At 37.0% G+C, this 15138-nt stretch overlaps 1 protein-coding gene across 1 annotated transcript in view; it reads right to left on the reverse strand.

Annotated features, from left to right (window-relative positions):
• Positions 1-15138, reverse strand: part of cep192 (centrosomal protein 192) — a 39748-nt gene that overhangs the window by 3358 nt on the left and 21252 nt on the right. The window contains exons 29-47 of the mRNA XM_088411503.1: positions 14874-15013; positions 12653-12745; positions 12342-12463; positions 12060-12257; positions 11602-11692; positions 10612-10791; positions 10232-10492; positions 10016-10137; positions 9724-9833; positions 9104-9266; positions 8608-8698; positions 7820-7895; positions 5385-5508; positions 3001-3106; positions 2656-2884; positions 2387-2463; positions 1526-1621; positions 1279-1398; positions 451-563 (exon numbers count right to left, since the gene is read on the reverse strand). Coding sequence (XP_088267629.1) covers positions 451-563; positions 1279-1398; positions 1526-1621; positions 2387-2463; positions 2656-2884; positions 3001-3106; positions 5385-5508; positions 7820-7895; positions 8608-8698; positions 9104-9266; positions 9724-9833; positions 10016-10137; positions 10232-10492; positions 10612-10791; positions 11602-11692; positions 12060-12257; positions 12342-12463; positions 12653-12745; positions 14874-15013 — 2512 coding nt within the window. The remainder of the gene's footprint in view (positions 1-450; positions 564-1278; positions 1399-1525; positions 1622-2386; positions 2464-2655; positions 2885-3000; positions 3107-5384; positions 5509-7819; positions 7896-8607; positions 8699-9103; positions 9267-9723; positions 9834-10015; positions 10138-10231; positions 10493-10611; positions 10792-11601; positions 11693-12059; positions 12258-12341; positions 12464-12652; positions 12746-14873; positions 15014-15138) is intronic.

The raw sequence follows: 15138 nt of genomic DNA on the forward strand, positions 1-15138 counted from the left end.
CAATAAATAAAAAACAATGAATTCACATTGTACTGCAGTTGTGCTTTCACAATCAGTTATTTTATACTTCAAAAGAAATCTTTGAGTGTGTGTTAATCAATATGTGTTCAACACATTATGTAGCTTTAGAGCTAAGGCATGCCGCAGAGAGCACGATGCTTCGGAACCCAACTTGAACCTGACCGTTGCAATTAATAATTAAATAAAATCCAATCATGCCCTGAGATTAGCTGGCAACAAGTTCAGGGTGTACAGGGTGTACCACTGACTGCTTGTAGACAGCTGGGATAGGCTCTGGCACGCCTGCGACCAATGTCAGTATAAGCGGCTATGATAGTGGTTGCATGAAAATAAAATTATAAAGTAAGCTTGTTACAGAGAAATACATAACCGAGTATTGTTTACTTAACATTTATCAGGAGGGAACTATCACAGTTTAGTATCTGATACCTAGTTTTGGCCGGGCCGATTTCAGTTTTCTTCCTCGTCTTAACTGTGGCCTCTGTTTTTACCAAAGAGCAGTCTCCCTCCTGAGTCCCTTCCATTGGTCCGCAGCTGATACCCTACAGACAGAAAAGTACAGAGGATCAGCACTTTCTAATGTAGCTGCCACCATTGCCCAGTCAAATGTAACTAATTATTTCACAGATTTTGACAGTCATTTAATAGCCATTACATTAATTTATTACACATTCATTGGCCAAATAGTGGTTCTAATGGCTTATTTTTGTGGAGACTGCCCCAAATTGGCTGGAATCAAGTTCAGATTTCCCTCGGGACAGGCAGAAAAACATTGATGTTTGTATAGCTGAAGGTTCGGCATCGCGCTTAAATTGACTTGTGCTTGACTTTTGTCAGCGGAACCACCACCTTCACTATCTTTTCGTCTTCTCATTGGGGAGTTCCTTCACGAACAACAAAAAGACACAAGATTCCTATTTTTTCAGTTAATTTTGTTTTCATAATACTCAAAATGCAACTTATGCAACTAACAATTGCCACAAACACATTACTTACAACTATACTGTACTGCATCAAAATCATACTGGTCAGACCCATTAGTTTTCAACTATTGAGTTGGGACGGATTGGTATTGGTTTTGTTCATAGAACAGAATAGAATGGAATGTGAGGCCCAGGGTGAGAAGATTAGAGAACCCCAGAACCATAATCTAGCATAAATTAATGTAAATATTTCCACAGATATAATTTCAAGAGGAATAAATACGAAAAGAAAAAAAAACAATATGGCCCAGACTACAAATCCGCAAGCAATCACCGTGCCACATAGTTGAAAGCGGATTCTAGATTTCTGAGAAGGCTCAGACAAGGGGTGGCACTCCAAATCCCAAAACTGAGCATAGTCGCCTCTGTCCCTCGGCAGGAATGTAATCGGCACCTGCAAGATAACAGAACAAATCCATATCATCTGCCCAACAGCATAGCTGCCAAGTTATACTTTTTATTAAAAAAAAAAAGTGCTGTAAAAAGGATGAAACGTATGCTTCTGCTGTTATTTTAATTACCTGCATTTTCTCATGAGCTCCCAAAGTGCCCGAAATTCTCGAACACCTGAAAGCTGTGTAGGTGGCTCGATATACATCACTACTGCTATCAACCCCCTGGGAAAAGAAAGCAGTGATCATAGTTTCAGTCACAGCTTTCAACAAAAGGTCAACAAAAGGAATGAATAAAAAAAAATTGGCCACTCAATTATTTTATCGGGAATCAATACCAAACCAGACAAAATCACTATGTGGAAGAAAATTAATGATTGAAACTTTTCTTTTACAATTATTAATACATTTTTTTTTGTAAAAAGTCAGATGTACGAAGATTATTCGTCTGAGTTAATATTTGTAGAACCATCTTTTGTTGCAATTAGAGCTGCACGTCTTAGGGGAGGATGTCTCGATCAGTTTTGCACATCTAGAGACTCAAGTGCGTGCACTTGCAAAACAATAGTCAGGCAGTGGCATTATTTAGGTACTGAAGAAACAAAGTACTGTAATAGCTAGCAGTTTGCTTCATTGGCATCAGTACGTACATATGTTTTAAAAAAGTGTATCTGTAATTTTTTTGCTTGTGAGCAGCCATTAGAATTACATGCTATATACTTGAGTAACTGGTTAATAAAGTTATTTTTGTAAATGGTATTTTACTTATTGCTGTGTTTATATTGTACAGAGCAAAATTTGGTAAGATTTTTGGACATTTGCTTTTGAAAATTCTATTGCGCAAAACAGCAAAGAAAACAGAAAATAATGCAATTAAAATGGGAAGAGGGAAAAAAAGTGTTTAGTTAAGCGTGAAAAAATAAAAACTGCAATTAAAATGGGAAGAGGGAAAATGTGTTTAGTTAAGCGTGAAAAAATAAAAACTATCACCTTAACATAAGGTGGAGCAAATGAAGATATGTACCACCTCACTTCAATTTCTCCATTCTCCACCTCCAACTGTGCCTCTAGAATGCAGAGAAATACAATTAAAAACCTCTGGTACATTGTAACTTAAAATCCCCAATATGGGATACGGTTGCAGGAAAGTCCATAATTTCATTATTATGGTAACGTAGGGATGAAATTTGATTTCACTGTAAACCTGTGCAATGACAAAGACATTCTATTCTATTCCATTAACAGAGTAGTCGTCCTACCAGATGTTTCTCCTGAAGGTGTGTCGGGAAAGATTATGTTTTTGTTGATGATCTCGACCAGAGCTTGAGGTAACTGCAAAGGTGTTGAGGGCAGCATGGCCTTTGAGGTTGTTCTGACCGAAGTCAAAACAGGGGTGGCAGCATGAGGGGATAGGGCCGACAAAGTTGTATCTGCTGGTGCAGCGGAAACATCCAGTACCAGATCTCGACGAATCTGGACCTTGATCAACTGCAAATGAGATATTCATCTATATAAATGAGTTATATATAGTGATAGTTTTTTCGTTTTGTTTTTTTAACTCAAGACAAGTTTTTTTCTGGGTCGTTTGAAAAACAATCCTATACCTTCTGTTGCCCATCACACTGGACATATATTTTTCCATTCCAAGGAAGTATGTCAGATTTGCTTGTGAGTGAAGGGTTGGGGCTGATCAAAATCTGCAGGTGACTCCTGAAATTTAAGAAGCAATAAGACATTTATTTATCTATTTATTTAAGCAGTAAGACATTTATTTATCTATTTATTATTTATTTATTTATTGCTATTGAGCATTTCTGCAAAAACATTACATGCATACACTCACCAGACACAACATTAGGCACATATATACAGTACTTCATCTAGATTCAATACCAATTTCAATTGCAACAAAATGCCGAATTTTGACCGATACCATCAAAAAATGTAGGGGCGGAAATCTTCGACCGTTTCATGATTTGATCGCGATTTTTCGGTCTACGATTGATTTAGAATTGATTTTTGATTTAAAACGATTTGAATTAAAAGTATTTCTGCTTGGATGTGCAAAGAATCGCAAAACTACTATACTTCAATCTTCTTTGAGAGACCAAAACAAAGGGAGACAAAGCGTTTTTTTTTCCTCCTAACATTTTTTGTTTTGATTTGTAGGGAACACGCCTACAAAAAACAGCACGTGGGCAACCATTACTCTTTGAAGCTAGCTATAATTGTATAGCTTTTATAGCATCAAATAAGATTAAACATTTTTTAAGGTAGAAAAAGATACGTTGTCATTTCACAGGAAATTACAGTATCAAAATATAAGTAATGTTACCCAAACGAAAAATAATAATTTATGACAAACAAGATTTTAAAATGACAGAATGGGCAAAGCCTGAAACGTGTGCCAGTTTGTTCATCTCTGAGCATAGCAGGAACATCGTAAATCTAAATTATAACATTTTATCTAGTAAAGTACAAACAGTACATCATTTACATGTATGTGAACAATAATAATTTAAATCAAATCAGTTCATGTTCAACATACACAAGAATTTACTCCCTGCAAACGTCTAAAATATGTTCTGTACAAGAAAAGGAATGTCTAACTTGAGGGGGGAAAATGACTTTTAAAGACCCCTATTCCTGAACCACACTAAAGTGTATGAGTGTGACAAGAAGTGGTGTAAATCTTTGGAACTGTCTTGATGAAGATATCAAAGGTGCTAAAAACCTGGTGCACTTTAAAAAGCTTTAAAAAACTAATAATTTGAGGTAACATTTGATGATTGTTCCTAACTTTTCAGTTCCAGCTTCACACAAATGTACACATCTAATCTATTGTTTCTTCCATATATATACAAGATGTAAATGCAACATGAGTGATGTGAACAATTCCTTTGTTAGGATCTAAGTCAATGCTAATGAACTGAATATCTAGCATGGCTTTGTCATTTATTCGGAGAATGAGGGGTAGGATAGTTAGAAGTTCTTTGAACGTCAACCTACTCCTGATTATCATCTATAAGTGTGTTTTGTATCAACTTTTGTGTTGTGATGAAACCAAACACTTTGCTTTTTGTTCTGAATAGACATTTGTTCCTGGTTAGGGCATTTAATTCACATGTGCATGAGATAAAAGTGCATTAGAATGAGGGGCGTCACACTATGAGGAGGGAAAGCGGAGCACATGACTGAACGCTATTCCTGTCGTCGATGATCTAATTGGTATTTAGTACGCGATTAGGACCTGCGATAGCCACTGGAAAAGACACTTTCAATGCTTATACAATCACCAAATCCGTGATGGTCAAACTTTATTCATTATCAGCGGAATGAAACATCAATGAGGACAGGGCAATTGAATATCCTCCATTGTTTGTTTTAGTGTCTCCTGCCATGCAGGCTTGACTTTCCAGAACTGGCTGCGTGGTGATGTCATGGCACAGCGCGACTCCGACATATGTGGAAAGTCGATAGGAAAAAGATCAATTTCATTTTATATGTAAAATATAGATTTTGGGACATTTTAAATCAATTTAAAGTGTAGCAATTGAACATTTCGATTCCTATGCGGATCCATTTTTTGAGCAAGAGGGCGATTAGCTATTGCTTCTCGATGATTCTGTTTGTAAGCAATAAGCTGTGGTGTACACTCACATGCTCTTTTCATACTAGTCAAATAAAAGATGACTGAAAAATCTTGAACCTGTATCAAATGCACCTGTTTTGTCTGCTAGCTGACGACAAGAGCGGTAAATCGTGCACCACATTTAAATGTGCTTCAAGCCACAGGAAACTTCAGAAACAAACAAAAAAAAGTTCAGCAAAGGCTCGGGTGTCATGGTTGAAAGTTAGGTAGGTACGCAAACTCGCAAAATGTTGCATGCAATGTTATGGATCAGTGATTTCAGTTATGTGTGCCCATGAATGTCACAAAATTTTTTGTCTAAAAACCTAAATGAAAATAAAGTCAATGTATTCTTACCGCGATTCAATGACTCCATGCTGAGGAGTAATGGTCAGGTAATGAGCAGGCCACGACAAATCAAAACTCAATTCTCTGGTGGTATTGTTCTTCATCTGGACTTGATTTGTTCTTGACACAGCATCTAAAATGACCAATAATAGCAATTATAGTGAGCATAAGCAGTTCATACACACACACACACACACACACACACACACACACACACACACACACACACACACACACACACACACACACACACGCACACGCACATATATATACACACATATAAAGTGGGCCTCCGGTTTACGGACTCCCTGTTTTACAAATTTTTCATCTTATGAATGTGGCCCGCGGCGTTCTTTGTCCCCATCTTACGCACAAACCTTTCGTCTTACAAACAATCCAACATGCCGGTCAATGTGTCCGCACTATTTTTTTCGCTTTGCTGCATCAACAAAAATAACTATTCTCGCATGTCACGGAAACGCAGATATGCTATTGGTCTTATAAGGTCACAGTCACGGAGATGCCGATATGCTATTGGTCGATTAAGGTCACAGTCACGGTCTCAGTCACGAAGATGCGGATATGCTATTGGCCGGCGTCACGTCAATCACAGAAATGCTGATATGCTATTGGCCGAACGCCTTCATCTAGCTTGATGGCGCAGCTGGTCGGTGTGTTGTGAAGACTTTGCAAACTTTATCTGTTAGACATGGCTTCTAAAATTGCAAGTGGCGGTAAAGGAAGAAGTAAGAGGATGATGACAATAGAAACGAAGCAGGAGATAGTAAAAAAAAAAAATACGAAGGAGGCACACGAATAGTTAACCTTGCTCGTGAGTATGGCCGTAACCGCTCGGCAATCTTCTAAGGGCAAGACTTCCTTGCCAAGGGGCGGACCTCGGTCAACAACAAAATGGAGAGGCTTCTTCTATTATGGATTAAAGAGAAGGAAATCGCCGGTGATATGTTCTCATTTGAGAAAAGTTCTCGTTTAAGTTAATAAATAAATTCTGCGGGTTCGTCTCCACCCACCACCAGCTCAAGTCACGTCGCCCCAAAGGTAAATGTGATTTTTCCTTTATATATTTCTGTTATTTATTTTAACTGTACAGTAGATTATGATACTAATTCTTAATATGTGTATGAAGTTGTGATGTTTTTACCTAAGGTTTTTGCACGTGTTGCACACATTCACTAATTAACATAGGTTTGGATTGCCCGTCATAAGAGCAATTCGAGTTACGAGCATAGCCGCTGAACGGATTAAGTTCGTAACATGGGGGCCCACTGTGTATGTGTAGGTATATATATATATATATATATATATATATATATATATATATATATATATATATATATATATATATATATATATATATATATATAAATGATCAGGGGTGACCAAACTTTTTCAAACAACTTTAAAATATAAATCAGCTGTTTTTTATTGTTTTTTTTTTAATCAGATAGTGATAAACAACATTTTTAAAATAAATAATACATAAACATAGATAAACCTCTTAGAAATGTTAAGGTTTTAAAGTTTTTATTTGGAATTTTAAATTTGTAAAGTATCACTGATAAAAAGAAAAAAAAGTTACCGTTAATTTTAATGTATAGACAGAATGAAAGATGTTCAAGTGTATAATATACACACACACTAGCTGAAATAAGTATTGAAGATGTTATGATTTTTATATCACAAAATAAATTTCCAAAATGCTATTGACAAGACATTTCACAAGATGTAGAAAACAACCAAATTAATCAATTAATAAATAAAGCAGAACAAATAAACTCAGAAAATGAAGATTTTTTTCCAGTGTTTAACTAAAAAACTGGAAATTGATGTATGTATGATTACTGATCGATGATTTGGCAAGTTCTTTTTTTTTTCCAACGTTGTTCTATTTGGAAGGTTTTGTTTTTAACCAGTCAGATTGCCGATTGCACAACATATTTTTCATATTTACTTCCGATACATAGCTTTGCTTAGAGAAGAGCCCCGTGCTGTGAAAACTTTCTGGCTGCAAACATAATTTCATTGCAGAGGAGTAATACTGTAACTTGTCTGTCTGGCATGCAGGGAACCTTTACAGTGCGTCTCTCGGCAATATAGCTTTTTTTTCCCATGGCAAAATAAAGGAAAAAAAATGGTGATGCACTGAGGGCAAGGATAGGTGAGGCGCGAAGTTACGAGAGATCACTGTAGTCTGTTTCACAATCTCATGAACTGTTGCCTTGCTGATTGTAATTAATATTTCACCAATTCAATTGCGCTTTATGTACCCTAAACAGTGGCCACACAATACCACTATGACTTTTGCAAAATCTTACAGAAAGTCCTTTTTAATTAAATGGACCTCATAAATTTTCAATTTTCATAACTTTTCCATGTGTTAGAAACATACAAGCCCAGGTTTTCATATTCCAGAAATCACTCACTCGTAGGAGCTGCGAGGACAAGATGTTCTGGATGGACAGTCCAGGATTCAGACTCTCTAGTTACTGGTTCCGGGATCTGTGGTGTGTTTATACATAAAATAATGATAATAATGAATTATTATTATTAAATAATAATAATAAAACATAAAAAAACAGAATCACAACAGGCATTATTCATAATATAGGAAAGAATTACAGTGTTCCCTCATTTTTCGCAGGTATTGGTGACCAAAACCTTCCAGCGAAAAGTGAAATCCACGAAGTAGGACCCCTAAACAACCCCTCAGGAATTTTTTTATGCATGAGTGCGTTGGTGCCAGAGTTCTTAAAATGTGTGAAAAGTATTTATACATATTCAAGACAAAGCCAAGCCTCATGTACTTGTCAATCACATTTGAGGTTTACTCTCAGACTGCCGCTGGAGGTACAGTAATCTACAGTCAACAGCTTGGACAAGACTGGTGAGACAATCACTCAATCACATCAGATCAATGAGGGCAGGAGTTGTAATTCACACCTGCCCAGGAGTTATAATCCACTCCTGTCCTCATTGTTCAATGTTGCGCCGGCAATTAGTCATGCATCTTGTAAGAGTGCCCGTGGGATGTGCATTTAGTCAACTTGTCTCTATTTGGCGAGCAGAAAACCTTCTCAGAAAATCTTTCTGCAATATAGCATTTTATGAAAAGGAAAAAAAAAACAACATGAAGCAATGAGGGCATAAAAGATGAAGTGCGATGCTGTGAGGGAACACTGTACCGGACAAAATTATAGAGGTTTTATAGTACCTTTACAGAGGACCCTGTCACACTGATTGCTGGACCTTGGGGACCTTTTACTGGCAGCACATCCAAAGACACATTAATATTTGCCACGTGACTAGAAATGAACATGACAGCAACAAAGACATGAAAATTAACAGCTGCACAAAAATACCAGTTACTGTACACTACTTACTCAAATCAGATATAATAATGGTGGTCAATCCCCAGAATTCAAATAAATTTAATCAACGAATAGCTGACGTGACTGTGGTAATTATGTACTTTAATAGTTTGTTCATTAGATGACACTGTTTTGTTCTATCTTTGTGCTCTGCCTTCGAAGAAGAGAATAATAATTTTCTTCCTATCATGTTATCTTTAATTGCAGTATGTGCTGGTGAATAAAACAAATAATAGTGACAAGATTCTAATCTATAAATTAATTGCATTTCAAATTATAATTATTTGGATTTCTGCTATGATAGTGAAAGCTGACATTTTTACGGAGAGTATTTATTACCTGTCGGATACCAAATTTTCTCTAATAGGGGCCAGCATTCTCTCAAGGTTGTTGCTCTGTTCACAATCCTTGGTCGATGTGCTTCCAAGTAATGACACTACAACTTTACTCATGTGGCCGTAGAAGATGTAGGCTTCATTTGGTTGCTGAGGCAGGTCAAATGCTAAGAGAAAGTGACACAGCGCCGTTAGACAGAGCCCAACAAAGATCCTGATCCAGTGATCAGAAATCGAACATAACCACAACATTTTCAGCGGATCGGGGAGGAAAGATTGAGAGAAAAGAATCAAGTTTAGGAGAATTTCATTTTATTATGTCTTTTTTTTTTCCATTCAAAAAAAAAAAAGGAAACCACACACATATTGCCAGAAGAAGAATTGGCAAAATATATTTATTTGTAATATACAGTACATTACAGGTCAAAATGTGATCTGGACACCCCTAATTGCAATAAATTTATTTCAAAAGCATTCTTTTGGGCCACTTCTTAAAGCTTTACAATTATTTGACTACTACTAAGCAGCAAGTAAATCAAACTAAAAGTGGCTGTCTTTGGTTTAATTTACTTGCAACTGATCAAAAACCAAGACTTTGGCAATAAAACTTTAGAATTTACTTACGCTCGGTAATGATCTCCTCTCCCAGGAACCTCTCATTGAATTCAATGTTTTTCAGCAAACTGTTTTCAGCAAGAACATTCTGCCCAGCATTTGGTTTGCTCTGAAGCAGTCTGAAACAAAACAAAAACAAAAACAAGGTAAAAAAAGCGGGAGGGGACCAATATACAAAACAGAAAGAATGTCTAGTTTTGGACATACAGCAGAGTAGCAACAGGAGAGCTGCACAATGTAGGCAAAACAGCAATTATGCTCTTTTTAAACTACCAAACTAGTTTGTAAAACAAAAAATGACCTCCGATATTGTTGCCTCGAAACTTCATCTCCGCAAAACAGAACAATAGAAGCCAGCAGAGGTTTTTCCAACTGACACAGCGTTTTCTCCCTTTGGGTAGATTTCATGAGGACTGTGATCACCTGAAAAAGAGAAATAAACAAAACAAAAATAGCACAGGAATTATCTTACTTTTCCTCACTCCAACATCTGAATTGTTGATGTCCGCTGTTCTACCTCTTGTGTCCTTTCCTTTATAACAAACTGTGATGGGGCAAGGCTGATGACAAAAGGATCCATAACGGACCGAGTCATTACATCAGAGAAGGCTACAGCTTTAATGAAAGCTGCTCTGGAACCAGTGTTTCTTACACACAGGCACACCTTGCTAACGTGATTAATAGCAATGTCTGACATTGTTGCCACATAGCCATCTGTCTGCTTCCTCTGGTCCTCCAGAATTATGTTGCTGGTTCCACCATAGCCTGAGAGCGGAATCTGAGCAAAGACAGTCACAGATTGTGACCACAATTTAAGTTTCTCAATGATAAACATGTCAGGACTGATGAGATAATATTCAAAACTTTGAGAAAGTGTATGAAGAAAACAAATATTACTGTGAATTTGACCCCTGGTTGTGACTGTCGGATTCCAGACTGTTTGATCTCCAACTTGCATAACATGCAGGCTACCCTTGTTGGTGCAAAGAGTAGGTGCACGGTCACATCTTCTCTTGGTCGAATGGACAGCTCTCCGTGCCGAGTTAAACGCTCTTCTGGACTAAACAAACTTTGCAGCTGAGAGAACCAAATGATTACAATATGTTAGCCACCTAAGCAAACAATTGAATGTAGGCTAAGATTTTTTTTTTTTCGTTCTTCCAATATTGGTAAGTATGGTGCAGTATATGCAGGTTTTATCATGACTGTTGTCAATATGCAAATTCTACTGCTGACAGTAAAATTCAAACATGAGAACTACAGTATTGTGAATTAAACTTAACTCCATTTTATGGTTCAGTTTTATAGTGCAGAGAAATAAGAAAACATTTACAATATCTTGAACAAACCACTGTATCTCCATATGAATATTATTCCCATATTTTTCAGCTACATGTCTAAAATGTCAATGAATAAAAAATTAATAAATTTTACTGCAGTATTGAAGCAGACCTATGAAGTACATCAAATCATAATATATGTAAACCGGAATTTGATTAGTTAGCTTTCACCCCTCAAAATACATACTGTATATAATACAGAAAATCAGCGGTCCCCAACCTTTTTATCACCTGCTGGCTGCTCTAAAAACCACATCATCCTTCTCCCTATGTCTGTATTATCAACAGCGACCAGAAGTGGCGCCAAAAAACAAAGATCGAGCACAAACGTATAAACTAAATATTTCCAAAACATCATTTCGGGTGCAGCCCACGCAGCCCGGTACCAGTTGATCCACGGACTGGTACCGGTCTGCGGACCGGTAGTTGGGGACCGCTCTAGTAGATGATTAAAAAAATTTGCAGACTGTAGATTCATACAATGTAGAACTGTAGAAAAAAGTAAAATAATAATATTTAACATTCACAAAAATGTCTGTTAATTTACCTGAAAACAGTCCTGATCTTGACCACGAATCAGTAAACGAAGCTGCTGAGTGATATTGGATGAATTGTTTCTTAGAACCAGTTTCTGCTGACTGCAAAAAAAAAGTATGAATTTGTTGTAATTACAATGCTATGTTTCGGGATATATTCAATGAAAAGTCACCACATTTGCATTAAAAAAAACGTATACATACACAACACACACACAGACAATGTTCCCTCATTTTTTCACAGTTAATTGGGACCAGAAAACCCCCGCGAAAAAAATGAATTCCGTTAAGTAGGATAGTACACCACCCCCCCTAAAAAAAAACACAACAAAAAAAAAAAACACAAAGCACCAAGGGCGCGAATGATGAAGCGAAATGGCGAGGGAACGCTGTGTTGTGTGTGTATATATACACACACCTACATACATACTGTATATACACACATATATATATACTGTATAGTCCTTACACTGCACGCCCCAAGGTGACACCTCCCCAGGCCACAAATTGCTTGTTAGAGAGAATTGGTGGTATATCACTATCCGTGCAAAAACTAAGGGCAGGAGCAGCAGACGCAATGGGTTTGCCAAATTCTTCAGAGATTACCTCCCCTTTCACTTTTACTTCATATTGTGGCCCTGATGGCAACACTACAATAGTGAGAAGGCTGTAACAGAAAAAGGTGACATCGAGGAGAACAATCACATGTTTGAACAATTTCGTAAAAACGGCAGCGTACATATTTATATACCTGTCCCTGTGTTTCTTGGCACCCCATGCTTTAAAGGAGACCACAACGCTTTGCTCCTCACCCACTGCGAGGAACTGTTCATCAGGTGTTACTGAGAAACAGTCCGCATCCTCATCAATGTACTGTTAAAAGAGCAAGACAAGAAAGGAATAAAGGGCACATATTGAGCCAAAGAAGATATTGGGAAGCATAGCCACAAAAAGAAAAAGAAACAAAAATAAATGCTTCAAAAGAAGTAAACGCCTATTGCTATTAAAAAAAAAAAAACATAACAAATACTTTACAAATGAATTTCAAGAAATCATAATTACCCTGAGTTTGAGCCACACGTCAATATTTCCCGCATTCTTTAACGGCAGTGTTGTTTGACAAGATTTACCCAGTGGAGCACGTAAGCAGACAGTCTGTAACAAAAAACACCAACATGGATACCATACCTTACAATACTATCAAATATAACTTTATTTATTGATAATACTACACAATATAACTTGATTCACTAGGAGCAATTAAGAAGCAGTCGCTTAGCAGCATCTCTTGCAACATAATAAAAAGCATAAAAAATTAATTACACAACAAACAAAATAAATATATACTATTATATAAAAATACACAATATCAAATAAAGCGACTACAATTGCTTCTCTTTTTTTTTCCTCTCTCGCTAGCTCACTACTAGCTCCTAGCTTACTCGCAACTTCAACTGCTCTTTTTCGAAAGCAGAAAACTTCCCAGACAGCCGACTTTGTTTGTTTGGATGGGGAAAAATGGTTGATTTTTTTTTCCACTTTGTTGAGCCGCACACGAATACTGATAAGGCAGATTTGGACAGTTTTAAATAACTTTAAGTGACTTTTAAACAAACTTTTAAAATATATTGCCAATTAGGTTATCAGCTCTACTTAGTAAAAACTTAAAATTAGTATATTAAAATAAAATAAAAATTAACAAATTTAAAGATGAAACGATTCTTGCTTCGGTACGAAGCAATACGTTCGTTTTCGTAGAGAAAAAAAAAAAGCTGAGGGTGCAAGCGTGGAAGACAACAACAGAGACATGGACTAAGAAAAATCAATGAGTTGCTAAATGCTTGTCAAGTTAAGACCGAAACAATCAGAGTGTAACAAGAGCTGGTTGAATGGTTGCATATGAGAAGTATCTGTCAACTTGAGTTAACTATGTCAGTCTTCATTACATCAATTGATTTTAACATAAAACAGCTAAAGCTTTGTAAAATTACATCTCTTATCAGCAGAGATGGGCAGTCCCTCAGCACTGATGGACTTTCCGTCACAGACGGATGTCTGTTTTGCAGACGGACCTATGAATGCTAAAAAATAAAATAAAATAAAATGATGAATTAAGTGAATGTCAAAAGTTTATATGTCGTAATTTTCGGGCTAGACATCACGTCAGATGTCCGTCAGTCCGACACGTCTCTTTTGGTGACTGAAATGTAAGCTAATTGGCTTGCATGTTTGTCTGATGTATTGCTGCAGCATTAGACAACAATGTGCAATCAATTCATAGTCAATGTGATAATAGTCACTTTACTTTACATCTTCAGCTGAGTAAATAAACTGGATTGGTTCAATTCACTACTTGTCTTTTACAGCTATAACACAGCTGACTTTACTGGGAATGCCTTTCAAACTCATGGTTTCATGAACCAAAATGCATACTGTACACCATAGGTCTCAAACTCCGGTCCTCGAGGGCCGCAAACCTGCAGGTTTTCGATTCTGCTCTCTGAAACATACCCGATTCAAATAATTAGGATCATTTTCAAGCTCCCACAGCGCTTGCTGATGAGCTAATAATTTGAAACAGGTGTGTTTTGGAGAGAAGTATCGAAAACATGCAGGTTTGCTGCCCTCTAGGACTGTGTACAATGTACACAATCTCGCTCAGATGGATTATCATGCCAACCACAAGTTAAAGGTAATGTTTAGAATTAAGTGTGAACAGATTTATGCTATTTTGCTTTTTAAATATGATTTACATAAAGAAATTGTTTGCTGATAAGAGCATTCTGGGATGCAATTCCACTGCAAGGAGGTCGTTCTTTTAGGTAACCAATGGGTGCACAACAAATTTCCTTGGATACTGGCTCTTGGCCAGGAAATGCAGGATAGAAGTTTTTTTTTTTTTAAATTCCTGATGTAAGCCTTTTTTTTTTAAGTAAATTCAAGCTCAGCAATACTTTGTTTTACGTGTAGTGTATGATTGAATTGAGACAAATTTGAATGGAAACTATCACCTACAATAAAAGCTGGAAGTGATGGGGTAGGATGGGAGAGGTTGATGGGGGTGGCGGAAGTTGCTGATGAGGAAAAAATGGTGGACTGACAATGATTTAAGTGGGGCGGTGAACTGATGACTGACAAATGTCGGACCAGCAAAAATAATTGTAAGTTGCTCATCTCTGGTCATCAGTTAGAAAACATGTTTTGACAGATATACAACGTTTTATTCGTTGCAGCATATATCACATCACACACATTCATCAAGAAACAGCCATGACAACAGTACCTGCAGATCTTTTGGGGCGTGGACCCTAGCAGTTCCAGCCCTAGCTCTGATAGGAACACTTTTGATCACGTGACTCGAACTAGGAGAGTCGACTTCTATGTCCACACGAGCGTTGTACTCTTCAGCTGGGCCCAAGTCCCCTGACAAGCAAGCACATGTTTGTGGTTTTGGGAACAACAGGATTCTTGCTAATTACAACTTGATCAGCTAAATCAAAACTGCTGGTTGTCAATCTAAGAAAATGAGGCATTGTTCCAGCAGTATA

This window comes from Hippichthys cyanospilos, chromosome 3 (genome assembly GCF_059441005.1).
Source record: "Hippichthys cyanospilos isolate Australia breed blue-spotted pipefish chromosome 3, RoL_Hcya_1.0, whole genome shotgun sequence".
Classification (NCBI taxonomy): domain Eukaryota; kingdom Metazoa; phylum Chordata; class Actinopteri; order Syngnathiformes; family Syngnathidae; genus Hippichthys; species Hippichthys cyanospilos.